The sequence below is a fragment of the Miniopterus schreibersii genome, assembly GCF_964146895.1.
Source record: "Miniopterus schreibersii genome assembly, chromosome: 2".
Taxonomy (NCBI): domain Eukaryota; kingdom Metazoa; phylum Chordata; class Mammalia; order Chiroptera; family Miniopteridae; genus Miniopterus; species Miniopterus schreibersii.
In genome coordinates this window covers 21,557,663-21,577,510 of record NC_138102.1, presented here as the reverse complement: position 1 = coordinate 21,577,510, position 19,848 = coordinate 21,557,663, and the positions used below count along the sequence as shown (strand labels likewise).

At 34.1% G+C, this 19,848-nt stretch overlaps 1 protein-coding gene across 1 annotated transcript in view; it reads right to left on the bottom strand.

Annotated features, from left to right (window-relative positions):
• Positions 1–5,040: 5,040 nt before the first annotated feature.
• LOC308553269 (A disintegrin and metallopeptidase domain 3-like) overlaps positions 5,041–19,848 on the bottom strand; it is a 98,638-nt gene continuing 83,830 nt past the window's right edge. The window contains exons 17-18 of the mRNA XM_081129086.1: positions 8,431–8,548; positions 5,041–5,343 (exon numbers count right to left, since the gene is read on the bottom strand). Of these exons, the coding sequence (XP_080985212.1) occupies positions 5,141–5,343; positions 8,431–8,548 (321 nt within the window). The 3' untranslated portion in view covers positions 5,041–5,140. The remainder of the gene's footprint in view (positions 5,344–8,430; positions 8,549–19,848) is intronic.

The following is a 19,848-nucleotide window of genomic DNA, read 5'->3' as shown; positions in this document are numbered from 1 at the left end:
TGACTTTATGAAAATTCAGTTCTACCTTTGGAGAATTTGCTGATCTCAGCAGACAATTAGAGTCCTAGGCAAAGTATAGCATTTCACAGAGGTAAGGAGGCAAAGGACAGAGTTCACAGCAGCAGAAATGGCTGGATCTGCAGGGTGCAGCACTGGAGAGACAATTGCTCTGTAGATTAGGGACCCCGGAAGTGTTGTGATAGCCTCCCAGGTGTCCTTTGGTAGAGATACAACCTGAAGCTAACCAAACTGCAGCTCCTGCTGAGTTGAGATTGAAAATGAGATACTAGAGCTTGAGCAGTGCTGGAAAAAGCACCGAGAACATCCCAATTTCTCCACATCCTCACTAATAACATGGTGCCTGTATTATTATTATAATCAACCAAAGGAGGGCAAATGAGTATCTCATGTGGTTTTGATTTACATTTTCCTAAAATGTTGAGCACGTTTTCATGGCTTTATGAGGTATTTTTATATCTTCTATGGAGATATGTTTACTTAAACTCCTCATTTTTAATTGGGTGGTTGTTTTGTATGGATTGTAAGGGTTATTTATGTATTCTGGATACACAATGTTGCATAGCAGATAAAAGATTTGCAAATATTTTCACCCATTCTGTAGTGTCTTTCACTTTCTTGGTTATATCCTTTGCAGTACAAAAGTTCTTAATTTTAATGAAGTTAAATCAACCTCTTGTTTCTTTCTTTGCTTGTGCTTTGGTGTCTTCTATAACATAGCCTATGCCAAGGTCACAAAACTATACTTGTGTGTACTGTTTTATAAATTTAGCTCTTCTGTTTGGATCTATGATCCATTTCGTTATTTTTTTTGTGAGGTTGTGATGTATCAATCTAACTTCTTTTTCTGCATGTTGATACCTACTTTTCCCAACACTGCTTGTTGAGAAGACCATTCTATCCTCCACTTAATTGACTTGACATCTTGTCAAAAATTAATGATTTTAATTAATGACTATTTATTTCTGGACTCAGCTTTTTATTCCATTGAGCTATATGTTATCCTTATTCTTAGGACAGTACCACACTGCCAATTCTTTTTGCTCTGTAATATGTTTTGAAATTGAGAAATACGTTTTCACTTTCAAATTTTCTTGAAAACCTAGTTTTGAATTTCTGCCTGCCTTCTGGGATCAGCTTGTCAATTTTTGCAAAAAAGACAACTTGGGTTTGTTGATGATTGTATTGAATATTTATCTCAATTTGTGAAGTAATTTTGCATTAACAATATTGAGACTTCCAATACATTAGATGTCTTTACATTTATCTAGATCTTTTAATAATATAATTGGCTTTCAGTGTGTATCTTATACATCTTTGCATAACATTATTTCTAAATATTATATTATTTTTGGTGATATCAAAATGGAATTCTTCTAATTGAATTTTTATTGTGGTAAAATGCACAACAAATAAAATTTATTATTTTAAACATCTTTAAGTGTACATTCATTGGCATTATGCACATTAACATTGTTGTAAATCCATTACCACCATAAAACTTCAGCCTTTTTATTACCTCAAACTGAAACTCTTCATCCTTTAAACATTAATGTGCCATTTTCCCCTCCCCACCACCCCTGAAAACTGCCATTTTATTTTCTCTCTCTGAATTTGACTAATGACCTCATAAATGCAGAATCATTCAGTATCACATCCAGCGTGTGACTGGCTTTTTAGTTAGCATAACATCTTCAAGTTCCGTCCATGTTGTAGCCTATGCCAGAATTTCATTCCTTTTTAAAGTTAAGTAATATTCCATTGTATGAATATAACACATTTTGTTTCCCCATGTGTCTGTGAATGGGCATTTGGGTGTTTCCACCAATTGTCTATTGTGAATAAGACTGTATGAACGTGGCTGTACAAGTGTCTGTTTGAGGTCATGGTTTCGATACTTTGTGGTATATACCTAGCACTGGAATTGCAGGATAATAAGGTAATTCTGTGTTTAATCTTTTAATGAACTACTCCGCTATTTTCCACAGAGGCTGCATAATAATAACTTTATATTCCACCAATGGTACACAGGGGCTCCAATTTCTTTGTATCCTCTTCAACACTTAGCATTTTCTCAATTTTTTGACAACAGCCATCCAACTAGTTTTTAATTAGTATCTCGTAGGTTTGACCCAAAATTCCCTAACAATTAGTGATACTGAGCATCTTTTCATGTCCTTGCTGGCCATATGGGTACCTTCTTTGGATAAATGTTTACAATTGAATTGTTTAATGGGGTTGTTTCATTGTTGTTGTGTTATAGTTCTTTACATATTATGGATATTAATATTTCATCAGATATATAATTGCAAAGATTTTCTCCCATTACATGGTCTACCTTTTCACTTTGTTGATAGTGCTCTTTGTTGGAAACTGTTTTTAATTATGGTAAATTCAAATGTATCTACTTCTGTTTTCTTTATTTTTGGTGACATGTCCAAGAAATTATTGCAAAACCAAAAAGTTTTGCATATTTCTGCTGTTTTCTTCAAAGAATTTCATAATTTTAGCTCTCACATTCAAATTTCTGATCCATTTGTAGTTAATTTTTTTACATGGTTTAAGTAAATGTCCAAGCTTATTCTCTTGCTTGTTGCTATTTACCATCCCAATGCCATTTGCTGAAAAGACTGTCCTTTTCCCACTGAACGGACATGGCATCATGTGGAAAATCATTAGTCCACATACATGAGGGTTTATGTCTGGGTTCCCAATTTTATTCCATTGGAAAATTTCAGTTTTCTGATTTTGTTGCCCAAAGAAATATAATAGCTTCAAAGAAGGTCCAAAAGAGCTTTGGAGTCAATTCTTTCATTATTTTAGCTTCTATTGAACACAATTGAGAATTTAGAAATTTTATTTTACTGCCATAGTGATAAAGAAAAAAGTATTGATGGAGGAAGACATTTTACAATTTAAAATCAGACAAATGTAGAGAAAGAGAGAGCAGAAGAGACTTTTTGCTAAAAAAAGGATATAAAGATGCCAAAATAACATATTAAATATATTTAACATCATTACCCATTAGGGAAGTGCAAATTAAAACCACAATGAGGTATTATTATACACCGAATTGAATGGCTTAAAAGTACGTGGTGGGAATGCCAAAAGTTGGTCATTCAGATATTTTTGATGTAAATGTCAAATGGTCAGCCACTCTGGAGCAGTTTGGCAGTTACTTTTAAAATTATAAAAGGTGCCCGGCCAGTATGGCTCAACGACTGAGCATCAACCGATGATCCAGGAGAGTGCAGTTCGATTCCTGGTCAGGGCACATGCCCGGGTTTGTGGGCTGAATCCCCAGTGGGAGGCATACAGGAGGTAGCTGATCAATGACTCTCTCTCATCATTGATGTTTCTATCTCCCTCTCCCTAAAATCAATAAAAATATGAAAAATAAATGTAACTATAAAAGGCTTAGTATCAACCGAGCAATTTCACTCTTGGGCATGTTTCCCATTGAATTTAAAAAATTACATTTATTCAGAATATTCCACATAAGTATTCATCGCAGATCTATTCATAATAGTTAAAAATTGGCAGCCAGCCAAATGTCCTTCAGTGGGTGAATAATTAAATTTTGATACATCCACACAAAGAAATACTAATTATCAACTTAAAAAAAATGAAGTACTCACATATGCAACAACTTACATTCAGTTCATGAAATTTATGCAAGAGAAAAAGCCAATCTTTAAGAGACACAAACTGTATGAATGCATTTATATAACATTCTCTAAATAACGTACTTAGGGAGACAGAGAAGTCTAATGGTTGCCAAGAGTTAGGAAGGGGAGAAAAAAAGGTCAGTGTAGCTGTAAAAAGGAATAATACTAGTTTAGTGATGATACTAAACTACAGTTCTGCATCTTCATTGTGGTGGTGACTACACCAATTTGAAAGTGTTTCCATTGATGAAGGCTGACTAAAGGGTACACGGAACTTCCTCCTACCTTTCTTTGCAATTTACTGTGAATCTGTCATTATTTTAACTTAAATTTAAGTAAAAGCCCAATTAGACATCATTACACATCTAAAACTGGAAAAACAAAATTGAACAAAACAACAATAACACCCACAACATCAAGTGTTTATGAAGGGCATATATCTATGCAGAAAAACTGTATCTCTCATTAATGAATGGGGGGAAGGAAAAATGGTACAGCCAGTTTTGAATATAGCTTGGCTGTTTCTTATAAAATTAACAGTCCACGCACTAAAAAAAAAAAAAAATACACTTAGTAAATGACCCAGCAATCTCACTACTAGGTGTTTACCCATCAAAAAGTGAGAATATATGTATATTCTATACATATATGTATACTCTATAAGTATATTACATAAATTATATTAAATCCTACATGCACATTTATATCAGCTTTATTCTTAATTGCCAAAATCTTGAAAAAACACAAATAACCTTTAATGGGTGAGTCTATAAGCAAACTAGAGGACATCTTTTCAATACAAGGCAGGTTAAAAATAAAAATAAATGAACTATTAAAACATATGACAACAGGAATGAATCTCAAATGCATATGACATTCTGGAAAAGAGAAATCTCTAGGGACAGAGAACAGGTCATTGTTTCCTAGGAATTAACACTAGGGGACCACTGCAAAGGGAAAGCCAGAGGGAGGATTTGAACTGATAGGTCTATTGTGTATCATGTGACAATTGATGGGAACAAAAGTCTGTTCATTTTTCCTATATCCATAGAATTGAATACCACAAATCTTAATGTGTATACATTTTTTTAAAAGCCAAATATGTTTAATAAAAAATAAATATTGAAAAAGAGAAAATGGCTAAAACATTTTTCAAAATTTCCAAGAATACATCAACCTACAGATTCAAGAATCTCAGCCAACCCAAACAGGATAAATTCAAAGAAAAACACATCTTGGTCAATCATGGTGAAACTGTAGAAAATGAAATATAGAAAATAAATCCGAAACTCAGACAAAGAATAAAAGAATAATTATATTATTGAAATGTATAATAAGAATGACAGCTGTATTCTCATCAGAAAATGGAAGCCAGGATACAATGTGATTACATCTTTGAACTGCTGAGAGTAACAATTCCTAACTTAGAAATCTACTTCCAGTGAAAATACCCTTCATGAATTTAGACATTCTAAAAACATTTTAAAGACAAACAAAGGCTGAAATTTAAAAAATAAATAAATAAAGACAAACAAAGGCTGAAACATATGGTCACTGCAAGATAGATACAAAAAAGAGAAATACAAAAGGAAGTTTTTCAAGCTGAAAGGAAATGACCCATATGGAAATTTGAATTTGCTGGAAGAGTTGAAAAGCCCTAAAAAACAGTAAATATGTGGGCAAATGTAAATATTTATATTTAAAAATCTTTAACATTCTATATGGCTTAAAAGTACGTGGTGAGGATGCCAAAAGTTGGTCATTCAGATATTATTGATGTAAATGTCAAATGGTCAGCCACTCTGGAGCAGTTTGGCAGTTACTTTTAAAATTATAAAAGGTGCCCGGCCAGTATGGCTCAACGACTGAGCATCAACCTATGATCCAGGAGAGTGCAGTTTGATTCCAGGTCAGGGCACATGCCCGGGTTGTGGGCTGAATCCCCAGTGGGAGGCATACAGGAGGTAGCTGATCAATGACTCTCTCTCATCATTGATGTTTCTATCTCTCTCTTCCTCTCCCTTCCTCTCTCTAAAACCAATAAAATTTATTAAAAATAAATAAAACTATGAAAGGCTTCCTATCAACCCAGAAATTTCACTCTTGGACATGTTCCCCATTGAATTAAAAAAATTATACTTATTCAGAATATTCCTCATTAATATTCATTGCAGATCTATGTATTCATAATAGTTAAAAATTGGCAGCCAGCCAAATGTCCTTCAGTGGGTGAATAATTAAATTTTGATACATCCACACAAAGAAATACTAATCATCAACTTAAAAAATGAAGTACTCATATATGCAACAACTTACATTCAGTTCATGCAATTTATGCAAGAGATAAAAGCCAATCTTTAAGAGACACAAACTGTATGAATGCATTTATATAACATTCTCTAAATAACGTACTTAGGGAGACAGAGAAGTCTAATGGTTGCCAAGAGTTAGGAAGGGGAGAAAAAAAGGCCAATGTATCTGTAAAAAGGAATAATACTAGTTTAGTGATAATACAGTTCTGCATCTTCATTGTGGTGGTGACTACACCAATTTGAAAGTGTTTCCATTGATGAAGGCTGACTAAAGGGTACACGGAACTTCCTTCTACCTTTCTTTGCAATTTATTGTGAATCTGTCATTATTTTAACTTAAATTTAAGTAAAAGCCCAAGTAGACGTCATTACACATCTAAAACTGGAAAAACAAAATTGAACAAAACAACACTACCACCCACAATATCAAGTGTTTATGAAGGGCATATATCTATGCAGAAAAACTATCTCTCATTAATGAATGGGGGGAAGGAAAAATGGTACAGCCACTTTTGAAAATAGCTTGGCAGTTTCTTATAAAATTAACAGTGCACTCACTAAAAAAAAATATACTTACTAAATGACCCAGCAATCTTACTCCTAGGTGTTTACCCACCAAAAAATGAGAATATATGTATATTCTGTATGTATATTATATAAATTACAAACATGTATATAAAATCCTTCATGCACATTTATATCAGCTTTATTTTTAATTGCCAAAATCTTGAAACAACACAATAACCTTCAGTGGGTGAGTTGATAAGCAAACTAGAGGACATTTTTTTCAATAGAAGGCAAGTTAAAAATAAAAATAAATGAACTATTTAAAATATATGACAACAGGAATGAATCTCAAGTGCATATGACATTCTGGAAAAGAGAAATCTCTAGGGACAGAGAACAAGTAATTGTTTCCTAGGAATTAACACTAGGGGCTACTGCAAAGGGAAAGCCAGAGGGAGGATTTGAGCTGATAGGTCTATTGTGTATCATGTGACAATTGATGGGAACAAAAGTCTGTTCATTTTTCCTGTATCCATAGAATTGAATACCACAATTCTTAATGTGTATACATTTTTAAAAGCCAAATATGTTTAATTAGGAATATCCTACTGTGTATACATTTTTAAAAAGCCAAATATGTTTAATAAAAAATAAATATTGAAAAACAGAAAATGCCTATATTGTTTTCAAAATTTCCAAGAATACATCAACCTACAGATTCAAGAATCTCAGCCAACCCAAACAGGGTAAATTCAAAGAAAAACACATCTTGGTAAATCATAGTGAAACTGTAGAAAATCAAAAATAGAAAATAAGTCTGAAACTCAGATAAAAAATAAAAGTATAATTATATTATTGAAATGTATAATAAGAATGACAGCTGTATTCTCATTAGAAAATGGAAGCCAGGATACAATGTGATTATATCTTTGAACTGCTAAGAGTAAAAATTCCCAGTGTAGAAATCTACTTCCAATGAAAATACCCTTCATGAATTTAGACATTCTAAAAACATTTTAAAGATAAACAAAGGCTGAAACATATGGTCACTGCAAAAAAAAAGAGGAATACAAATGGAAGTTTTTCAGGCTGAAAGGAAATGACCCATATGGAAATTTGAATTTGCTGGAAGAGCTGAAAAGCCCTAAAAAACAGTAAATAGGTGGGCAAATGTAAATATTTGTATTTAAAAATCTTTAACAATTTATTAGCTACCTAAGGCAAATAATAATACATCATCAGTTTTATAACATAAAATATAAATGAAATATAAAACAAAAGTGCCAATGATGGAAAGATATTAATGGAATGAAACTCTTATGAGATTTATACATTGTGAGGTTTAGAAAAACCAAATACACTACATTTACTAATGAATGTTCACCAAATAAATGGAAAAGTGTTTTATACCATCTACTCTCCATGTGCTATGGGTGTGAAAGATTTGAGCATTTTTACCTTTCTACATACAGAATGGTTAACTTAAAAATGCAACTTAGTTATGAACTAGCACATCATAATAGTTAAGATCCTTGGAATATAAACTATATAACAAAACTATCCCCTATTCTATAATTTAATAACACCAATCAAGAAAACTCTGCCATATAAATAGAAATGTTTGGGTAACCGTGGTTAAAATTAAGGAGACACCTATTAAAATGTTCACGTCTAGATGTGAATTAAAAGTGTATATAAAATTTTTATTGACAGTATCATTTAGAGTAGAGCTGCACTGTGTAACAGAGTAGCCACAAATGGCTATTTAAGTTTAAATTAAATAAAGTAAAATAAAATGGAAATTTTAGTTCCTTAGTTGCACTTTCCACATGCTAGGTGCTCAACAGCCACATCAACAGTGGAGATGTAGAACATTTCTGTAAGTGCAAAAAGTTCTGTTGGAACACACCGATCAAGATACTAACCTGCGATTACAATCCAAAACCCATCATCAATGCTTCCTCCTGGTGATGATGGTATTAACTCACAAGATGGAGGAGTAAATCCAGCATCACAATGACAATGGTTGTTAGTGTTGCAAGCCTAAAACCAAAACCAAATGAAAAATAACAATATTATACAATAAAAAATTAAATGCATTATTTGTCATTGTTAGTCAGTGTACATTATTAAATATTATAATTTAGTATATTACATATAGTGTTTATTTTAATGTGCAAATAATTCTAAAATAAAGTTTAATAAAATAAATGTCCATGCAATATCTTTTAAAATGTAACAGAGATTTTCTATTATTTGTCTCTTGTATTTTTAAATAAAAGTAGGTAACATATTGGATACAACTGAAATATCTTATTCTAGAAAGCCGTAAAATTATGAGGCTAGATGTTATGATTGTGGGAGTTTAAATTTATTGTGAATTGTGGTTGATAAAAAAATATTTAAGAGAAGAGCCAGATTTTGGCAAAAAAAAATATGGGAGTAAAAAACTAAAGGAAAAACTTGCTTAAACAGACACAAATAGCAAAAAATTATTTTGCTAGAAAATATCTATAAATGTGAGCTGGTGAAGGAGTTGAAAGATGGGTCAGAAGCAGACTAGAGAATCTAGAAGCAGGGTCATGCAAAAATTGAAATAAAATTAAATAAAGAAGGGAAGAATCAAAAAATAAACTGTAAATAATAGGACATTTAAGTTATCTGGGAGAAAATTTTGAATCAAGACACACAGACATGCTTTTTCCTGGGCTACGGTAGTATAATATATGAAGCATCAATATGGTGGAAGACACTAGTCACACATGTAAAGCCAAAGGCATGCTTGGAAACCTTACAACGTTTATAAAACTTTTATAATCTAGTAGATAATTTCACAATGGGTGGACAAATAGAAATGCAAATGGGAAATATGACCATACAGACATAATTAAGAACTGTATCATTAATTATTAAATAAGTGCAAATTAACAACAGATTTACCATGGTAGAAGAGATTGAAAAACTGAGAAACTAGTCTGGCCAGAATTAGAGTAAATGCACCTTTTTATACATGATAAGTGGAGCAAAAACTGGTATACTATTTCTTGAAGACAATATAATATTACTGAAAATTTTAATGGTGCATACATTTGGCCTATCAGATTTTATTGTTAACAATTTAAGAAATCATATAAATATGCAAAGATGAATGTACAACAATGTCCATTGCACTACTATTTATAATAGTTAAGTAAAAATTAACATTGTACCAAATTCCAGTAGTGAATGACTTCAAATATAGTGTGGAACAGACACACAGCCAACAAATTGAAGCCATGAAAGGGTAAAAAAGATCAGAATAGACAAGAAACTTTGCTTTCACAAAAACATTAGACTATAAATAATATTTGTAATATAAATATATTGTGCATGTGTAAATATATTTCGATAACAAACACTCAATTATAAACAATTTATATATATATAATTGCATATGTATTATCTTTAATAAATATATTTTCAAAATTTTACAATCTTGACCTAATGTTATAATAATACATTGTTTTATATTGTATTTTTATAAAGTTCAAAGCTTAACTCATGAGACCTATAAAAATCTGATGAAACACATAACTCATGTACATATGTATAAAAAAATGGAAACTGCTTTCCTTATTTGAGTGCAATTTTCCATAAGAATTTTCCACATCAAGTAATTCTGAACCTTATTATTATCCTGGAAATGATATCGACATGATTTTTTTAAAAAATCTATGCATAAAAATAGAGTAACCATTACGTACGCCACGTCCATTGCACAATTTTGTTGAATTACATCGGTTTTCGTCTATTAACTTATCAATGTTTTCGCATTTTCCAGCTATACAAATCTACAATTTCAGAAACAAGTAACAATGATGAAAAACATTAAATGTAAAGAATTGAGCAATTTTTCTTTGGTAAAAAACAGATGCACAAAATTTGTAGGTACCTATATGTAAAACATTAATCTGTCGAATAAGAGTGGTGAAAGCAGATATCACTGCCTTGTTCCTGACCTTAAGGAAAACAGATTAATTTTTGCCCATTGTGTCTGATATTGTTCGTAAGTTTTTCATACATGGTCTTTATTATGTTGAGGTATGATCCCTCTATTCCCATTTTACTGAGAGTTTTTATCATAAATAGGTGCTGGATTATATCTAATGCTTTTTCTGCATTTATTGATATGATCATGTGATTTTTATCTTTCATTTTGTTTATGTGATGTATCACATTTATTAATTTGTGTATATTGTACCAATCTTGCATCCCTGGAATAAATCACACTTGACCATGGAGTATGATTTTTTTAAGGTATTGCTGGATCTGATTTGCTCAACATAGTACTGGAAGTTCTAGCCATAGTGATCAGACAAGAAGAAGAAATGAAGGTATTCAAATTGTAAAGGAGGAAGTAAACTGGTTATTATATGCATATAACATGATATTGTATATAGGAAACCCTAAAGAACCCACGCAAAAAACTAATAGATCTTATAAATGAATTCAGCAAAGTTGCAGGATACAAAATTAATATTCAGAAAGCAGAGGCATTTCTATACACCAATAATGAACATTCAGAAAGAAAAACTAAGAAAACAACCCCATTTACTGTTGCTACAAGAAAAAAAAAAAATGTATCTAGGAATAAACTTAGCCAAGGAAGTAAAAGAATGGTACTTGTAGAACTATATGACATGAAAAAAGATTAAAGAAAATACAAACAAGTGGATACATATACCATGTTCATGGATTGAAAGAATTAACATCATTAAAATGCCCATACTACACAAAGTAATCTGAATATTCAATGCAGTTCTTATCAAAATACCAACAGCATATTACATAGAACAAGACAAAATATTTCAAACATATATATGGAACCAAAAAAGACCCCAAATAGCCTCAGCAACCTTGAGAAAGCAAAATAAAGTTGAAGAGATCCCAATACCAATATCAAGCTATACTACAAGGCCATTGCAAGCAAAACAGCCTGGTACTGGTATAAGAACAGGCATATAGAACAACGAACACAACAGAGAGTCCAGAAATCAACCCATGTCTTTATGATCAATTAATATTTGACAAAGGAAGCAAGAGCACACAATGGAGTAAAGATAGGCTCTTCAATAAATAGTGTTGGGAAAATTGGACAGGTATATTAAAAATAATGAAACTAAGCCATCAACATACACTATACACAAAAATGAACTCAAAATGGATAAAAGACTTAAATGTAAGTTATGAAACCATAAACTTCCTAAAAGAAAACATAAGCAGCAAAATCTCAGAAATCTCTTGCAGCAATATTTTTGGCAATATGTCTCCAAGGGCAAGAAAAACTCAGGAAAAATAAAGAAATGGGAGCACATCAAGCTAAAAAGATTTTGCACAGCAAAAGAAAACATTTAAAAAAAAAAATGAAATGAGAACCCACTGCACAGAAAAAAATATTCACCAATGATACATCCAATAAGGGGTTAATTTCTAAAATATATAAAGAACTTATACCAGAGAGACAAACAATCCAATTAAAAAATGGGTGAAGGACCTGAATAGCCACTTCTACAAAGAGGACATACAGATGGCCAATAGAAATATGAAAGATTGCTCAAGGTCACTAATTATTAAAAGGATGCAATAAAAACTACAATGAGGTATTACCTCACAGCTGCCAGAATGGCTACTATCAATAAATCAACAAACTACAAGTGTTGGAGAGGATGTGGAGACAAGGGAACCCTTGTGCACTGCTGATAAAAATGCAGACTGGTGCGGCCACAATGGAAAACAGTATAGAGTTTCCTTCAAAAATTAGAAATGGAATTGCCTTTTGACCCAGCTATCCTATTTCTGGAAATATATCCTAAAAATACCAAAACACCAATTAAGAGAATAAATGCATCCCTATGTTCAGGGCAGCATTACTTATAATAGCTAAAATCTGGATACATTCCAAGTGCCCATCAGCAGATGAGTGAATTTAAAAAACTGTGGCACATTTACACAATGGAATACTATGCAGCTATAAAAATAAGGATCTATTACCCTTTAGACAGTGTGGATGGACCTGTAGAGTATTACACTAAGTGAAATAAGCCAGTCAGAGAAATAAAAATCCCATATGATTTCACTAATACATTGAATCTAATAAACAAAATATAGTGAGGAACAAAGGGAACCAGAAGCATGAACACCGGAACGCACTGGCTGGTGCCTAATGGGGATGGGGTGGAGGTGACTGGATAAAGAAGGTGAAGGAAATAGCTAAAGAACATACATGCATTCCCCATGGACATGGACAATAATTTGGTAAAGGCCAAGGAAGCGGGAGGCAGGAGGTGGGGTGTTGGACGTTAGCAAAGTATGCGGGGTGGGAGACTCTAGCAATGTCAACAATAAAAAGAAAATTCTATTGAAAAAACATGAATCTGGATTTTATGACATTATTCAATAAAATAACTTATTTGATCAAATATAAAATATTGATAATCAGACACTATTTTTCCCTTGAAGGAGCAGAGCTGTGAGTTTTAATACTAATTGGCATAAGCACAAAATAGCCAACTTGTACCAATCACTCGTAATGAGCTAGGAACTGTCTAGCACTTTCTATGCATTTTTATTTACTTTTATTTAAAAATTTTTTTCATTTCCTTTTTTTTTAAGTTTATTTATCTTTATTATTGAAAATATTAGAGACATTCTGTGTTTATCCCCATTGAATTGATCTCCTCCAACCCCTATCCCTCCCACCCCCAAGGCTTCCCCCATACCAATGTCTGTGTCCATGGGTTATGCTTATAAATTTATAAATTCTTTGATTAATCTCTCCCCACCCACTCCTTCCTCCCCACCTTCTCTTTGAGATCCCTCTGTCTGTTCTATGCTTCTGTGTCTCTGGATCCATTTATTTCATCAGTTTTTGTTTATTATATTCCACATATAAGTGAGATCATGTGGTATTTGTCTTTCTCTGACTGGCTTATTTCATTTAGCATAATACTTTCTAGTTCCCTCCATGCTGTGCCAAAGGATAAAAGATTCTTTTTTACAGCTGCATAGTATTCCAAGGTGTAAATGTGCCACAGCTTTTTTATCCACTCATCTACTGACGGTACCAGTATATCTGGGCTGTTTCCAGATATTTCCTACTGTAAATTGCACAGCTATGAACATAAGCTCTTTGTGATTGGTGTTTTGGGTTCCTTAGGATATATTCCTTTCTGAAGTAAGATCATTGGGTCAAATGGCAGGTCAATTTTTAATCTTTTGAGGAACCTCCATACTGCTTTCCATAATGGCTGCTCCAGTCTGCATTCCCCCCAGCAATGTACTGGGGTATCCTTTTCTCCTCACCCTCCCCAGCACTTGTAGTTCCTTGATCTGTTGATGGAGCCATTCTGACAGGTGTGAAGTGATACCTCATTGTGGTTTTTATTTGCATCTCTCTGAAGATTATCGATGTTGAGCATTTTTTCATATGTCTCTTGGCCATCTGTATGTCCTCTTTAGAGAAGTGTCTATTTAGGTCCTTTGCCCATTTTTTAACTGGATTGTTTGTCTTCCTTGTGTTAAGTTGTGTGAGTTCCTTATATATTTTGGATATTAACCCTTTATCCAATGTGTCATTGGCAAATATGTTCTCCCATACAGTGGGCTCCCTTTTCGTTTTGTTGATGGTTTCCTTTGCTGTGCAGAAGCTCTTTATTTTGATGCAGTCTCATTTCTTTATTTTCTCCTTAGTTTCTCTTGCTCTAGGAGATGTATCAGCAAACATATTGCTATGAGAGATGTCTCAGATTTTGCTGCCTATGCTTTCTTCCAGGATTTTTATGGTTTCATGCCTTACATTTAAGTCTTTTATCCATTTTAAATTTACTTTTGTGTCTGGTGTAAGTTGGTGGTCTACTTTCATTTTTTTGCATGTACCTGTCCAATTTTCCCAACATTATTGATTGAAGAGACTGTGTTTACTCCATTGTATGTTCTTGCTTCCTTTGTCAAATATTAACTGACCATAAAGGAGTGTGTCAATTTCTGAGTTCTCTGTTCTGTTCCACTGATCTATATGTCTGTTCTTGTGCCAGTACCAGGCTGTTTTGACTACAGTGGCTTTGTAGTATAACCTGATATCTGGTATTGTGATCCCTCCAGCTTTGTTCTTCTTTCTTAAAATTACCATGGCTATTCTGGGTGGTTTTTTTCAATATAAATTTTTGAAGTGTTTGTCCTAGATCTGTGAAATATGCTGTTGGTATTTTAATAGGGATTGCATTGAATTTATAGATTGCTTTGGGGAGTATGGATATTTTAATGATGTTAATTCTTCCAATCCATGAACATGGTATATTATCACATTTGTTTATATCTTCCTCTGTTTCTTTTTTCAGTGTCCTGTAGTTTTCTGAGTACAGGCCTTTTACATCTTTGGTTAAGTTTATTCCTAGGTATGTTATTTTTTTAGTTTGTAAGTGTTCCTTCCTCTTGGATTGCTTGAAATAGTTCAAGGAGGATAGGTGTTAATGCTTCTTTGAATGTTTGGTAAAAATCCCCTGTGAAGGCATCTGGACCAGGGCTTTTGTGTGCTGGGAGCCCTTAGATTACTGCTTCAACTTCATCAGCAGTTATTGGCCTATTCAGGATTTCTGCCTCTTCCTGATTGAATTTGGAAGGTTGCATTTTTCTAGGAATTTGTCCATTTCATCCAGGTTGTCCAGCTTGGTGGCATACAGATGTCCCTAGTATTTTCTCACAATCTTTTGTGTTTGTGTTGGGTCAGTTGTTACTTCACCTCTTTCATTTCAGATTTTGTTTATTTGGGTCCTCTCTCTTTGTTTCTTGATGAGTCTGGCTAAAGGTTCATCAATCTTGTTTATCTTTTCAAAGAACCAGCTCTTGGTTTCATTGATCTTCTGTACTGTTTTTTTAGTCTCGATGTCATTTATTTCTGCTCTGATCTTTATTATTTGTTTCCTTTTACTTACCCTGGACTTTTATTGTTGTTCTCTTTCTAAGTTCTTACATTGTAGGGTTCGAAAGTCTATTAGAAGTTTTTCGTGTTTTTTTGAGGTCAGCTTGTAGTGTTATGAACTTCCGTCTCAGGACTGCTTTCATTATGTCCCATACATTTGAAGTTGCTGTGTTATCATTTACATTTGTTTCCAGAAATTTTTATATCTTTCTTGATCTCTTTGGTAACTCATTGTTTAAAAACATGCTTTTCAGCCTCCATGTGTTAAATGTGTTTTAGTGTTTTTATTGTTGATTTCTAATTTCATGCCACTGTGGTCCAAGAAGATGCTTGATATGATTTCTATCTTTTTGAACTTGTAGAGACTTGTTTTGTGTCCTATCATGTGGTCTATCTTTGAGAACAGCCCATGTGCACTGCAGAAGCATGTATATTCTGCAGCTTTGGGGTAGAATGTTCTATAAATATCATTTAAATCCTTCTGATCTAGTGTGTCATTTAGAGTCACTGTTTCCTTGTTGATTTTTTGTCTGGAAGACCTATCCAGTGAAGTCAGTGGGGTGTTAAATTCCCCTAGTATGACTGTATTGCTGTTGATCTCTCCCTTATAGTCCTCTAGAAGTTTTTTATAAATTTAGGTGCTCCTATGTTGGATGCATATATGCTTATCAGGGTTATATCCTCTTGTAGGATTGATCCCTTTAGTATTATGCAATGACCTTTCCTGTCTCTCACTGTGGTCTTAATTTTGAAGTCTATTTCCTCAAAAATGAGTATTGCTACCTTGTCTATTTTTCATTTCATTTGCTTGGAGAATTTTTTTTCATCCTTTCACATTCATCCTGTATGAATCTCTTGTTCTGAGGTGGGTCTCTTGTAGTTGGTACATATTTGAGTCAGGTTTTCTTATCCATTCAGCCACCCTACATCTTTTTATTGGAGCATTTAATCTCACTTTCACATTTAAGGTTGTTATTGAAAGATACTTATCTACTGCCATTTTATTTCTTTATGCCTATGTTTCTCATTCTCTTTGTTTTTGCCTCTAATTATAGCAGTCCCTTTAACATTTCCTGTAATGCTGGTTTTGTAGTGATAAAGTCTTTAATTTTTTTTGGTCGTAGAAGCTCTTTATTTCACCATCTAACTTGAATGATAATCTTGTTAGATAGAGCAGCCTTGATTTCAGATTCTTGTTTTGCATTACCTTGAATACTTATGCCATTCCCTTCTAGCCTTTAGAGTTTCTGATGGGATGTCAGATGACAGCCCTACCAGAGCTCCTTTGTATGTAACAGATTGTTTTCCTGTTGTTTCTCTTAAGATTCTCTCTTTGTCTTGAATTCTTGGCATTTTTATTATGATGTGTCTGGGCGTGGGCCTCTTTGGGTTCTTCTTGTTTGGGACTCTCTGTGTCTCCTGAACTTATGTAAATTTTTCCTAGACCAGGTTAGGGAAGTTTTCTGTCATTATTTCATCAAACAGGCTCTCTAATCCCTGCTTACTTTTGACCTGCTCTGGCACTCCTACGCTGCAAATATTGTTACATTTCATGCTGTCCCACAGCTCCCTTAGACAGTTCTGTTTTTTAATTGGTTTTTGTTTTGGGGTCTTTGACTGAATGATTTTTGCTACCTTGTCTTCTAATTCACAGATCTGATCCTCAGCTTCCTCTAATCTGCTCTTTATTCCTTCTAATGTATTCCTTATTTCTGTTATACCATTTTCATTTCTGACTGGTCATTTCTCATAGTTTCCATATCTTTTTTCATGCTGTGGAGTATCCTTACAATCAGTATTCTGAACTCTATATATGAGAGATTACTTATCTCCATTTCATTTGGCTCCTTTTCTGAAGACTTCTCTTGTTTCATTTGGGGCTTGATTTTTGGTCCCCGTTTTGGCTACATTTTGAGGGGTTGTTTGTAAGTGTTAGGTAGATCTGCTAGGACTCTGTGTCTTTTTGGAGGGTCTTTGGTACAGGCCAAAGACACAGTTAGTGACTGGCCCTGAGTACCCTGTTAGGAGTTATCAACAACCCTAGGCTTGAGGTCTCCATTGCTGGGGCTGGGTGTGTTTGGACAGGACCAGGATGCACACCAAAGTCTGCTTTTCTAAGGCCATGTCCCCAAGCAGATCAGGCAAAGACTCAAAGCATCCTGAGGTCTGCCTCTGCCTGCGGACTGATAAACCTGATTCTCTTAATGAGCCTCAGGCTAAAGAAACTCCACAGAGCAAAGCAGCTATTTGTTATCAGTCTCTTTACAGCCCTCAGGCTGTAGAAACTGCTCTGGGCAGGGTGAGAGGCTTTGGAGCAGGGTGGGGCAATTTCTTCCCCCCTCAGGCAAAACCCAAATAGAAAGATGTCCTCCACAGTCTGGGGGAATGACTGGGCACAGGAACCCAGACGGGCATCCCCTGATCTCACTCTCCAGAGCCCACAACCCCAGACTCTCCTCAGACAGGTCCAGTCCACTCCATGCCCCCTCCTTTGGAGCCCAAGGTGAGTGGCTGCACAGGAAACTTTGTGCATTGGCTCTTTAGGAGGGTGCCTGCAGTGCCAGCTGCCTCTCCCTGGCAGACAGAAACCCAGCTGCTTTTCACAGCCAGATGTTATGTGGGCACCTTTCTCGGTTCTGGTGCTCTGGGCTGGGAAGCCCAGCCTGGGGTTGAGGCCCCAGAGTCCTCAGTGGGAACCCCCACAGCTGAGGTGTCCCTCTGGACCTTCAGCTGCTGCCTGTGGGAGCCCAGGCAGCCCTCTCGCGTCCACATTTCCTACCAGGCTTTGTGTGGTCTCCACCTTTCCTCCTTGGTGATGAGGGTGCTCTCCAGCTCATCTTCAGTTGGTTTTCAGGATGGTTTTTCTGTTTTAGTTGTAAATCCACACCGGCCCCAGGAGAGTGTCAGTGTAGCTTCCACGCAGTCCGCCGCCACCTTGGATCTCCCTCCTCTATGCATTTTTATAATATATATTCACACTGACCGGAAAGTGTTCTTCATCCTTATTCATATTTGATAAGAATTAACTTTACACTTTTAAGGCCATGCCATGAATTACTGACTGGGCCAATATTCAGGGCAAGAACTACTTTACCCACAGAGCCTAGTGATCAATGCTAAATACCAGCATTCCTGTAATTTTTACATTTTTTCCAACTTTAGTAACAATATCTCTTATCTTTCACATTAGCAATGAGGCTGAGCAAGTTATTTATCTCTCCATACCTCAGTTTATCCATTTGAAATAGTAATTATACTCAAATGAATAATATATATATATGTCATGAGGATGAAATAATTTGTTATTAGCAGTGTGTGGCACATACTAAATGCTCACAAAATACAAGACTTACTTTAATTATTTGTGTTAACCTGATTTTCATGTAGACTTTAATATTCCTCTATCCAAATTTAATTTGATTTAATTTAATTTAAATTAATTTGAGTATATTTGGGGGCATCTTCTGAGATTATCTGCTGGCTTTAATCAAGTTATCTGAAAAAATATCCAATATACAATGGATAGTCTAAAACATTAATTATTGCCTTTTACCATTGGTAAATAAGGGAAAAAAGTATCAGCTTGCTCATTAACTTAAACTGCTCTGTGAAGCCAGCAAGAATAACAAAATGTGGACAAAGCAACATTACCTGTCCACAGAATGTTTTCATTCTATGCTCCTTAAACACTGTCATTGAGGCAATAATAAACTAGTCATACTTCACTGGCTTCTGATATGATTCCTTTTAAGTAAACAGATGATTTTGTAGCTGGCTCTTTTGTAATGGAAAAAAAGCAAGAGACATCATAAAAGATCTTAACTCTGGTCAATGACTGGGGTGTTGTTTTGAATATAAACTAGCATATAAGATGAACAAGAGACACAAATAGTGTCCCAGAAACAGTCATACAGTTAAAAAAAAAAAAAAAAATCCTTATATAACTAAAACCATATTTCCTATGGAAAATGCCTGTTTATGTAAGCATATTTTCTTATAGTCCTGTGTAATTTTATTTATTAATTGATTAGCTTGAGTGCTTTTAAACATTTACATACCCCAAACATATTATTTTTCAAATTTGAAATGCATGTGCTGAGGTGTGCTTATATCCACGTGGATATAATAGAATACCCACATGTCTAGGATCAGTTTGATAAAGTATTTTCCTGCTCTAAGCCTCATAAATAAAAAATTCAAAGACATTTTCTATCACAAACAATATTAAGGAAATTTGCAATGCTGGAATAATGCCTATCTCCATGTAGCTTATTGTTCACTTAGTATTACAGAATTAAATTTATGAGTGTTTTAGACTTATTATTATGTAATGAGGGAGACATGCTTTTCTTCATCTCAATAAATAAGAAATAACTTTGCTCTCTTT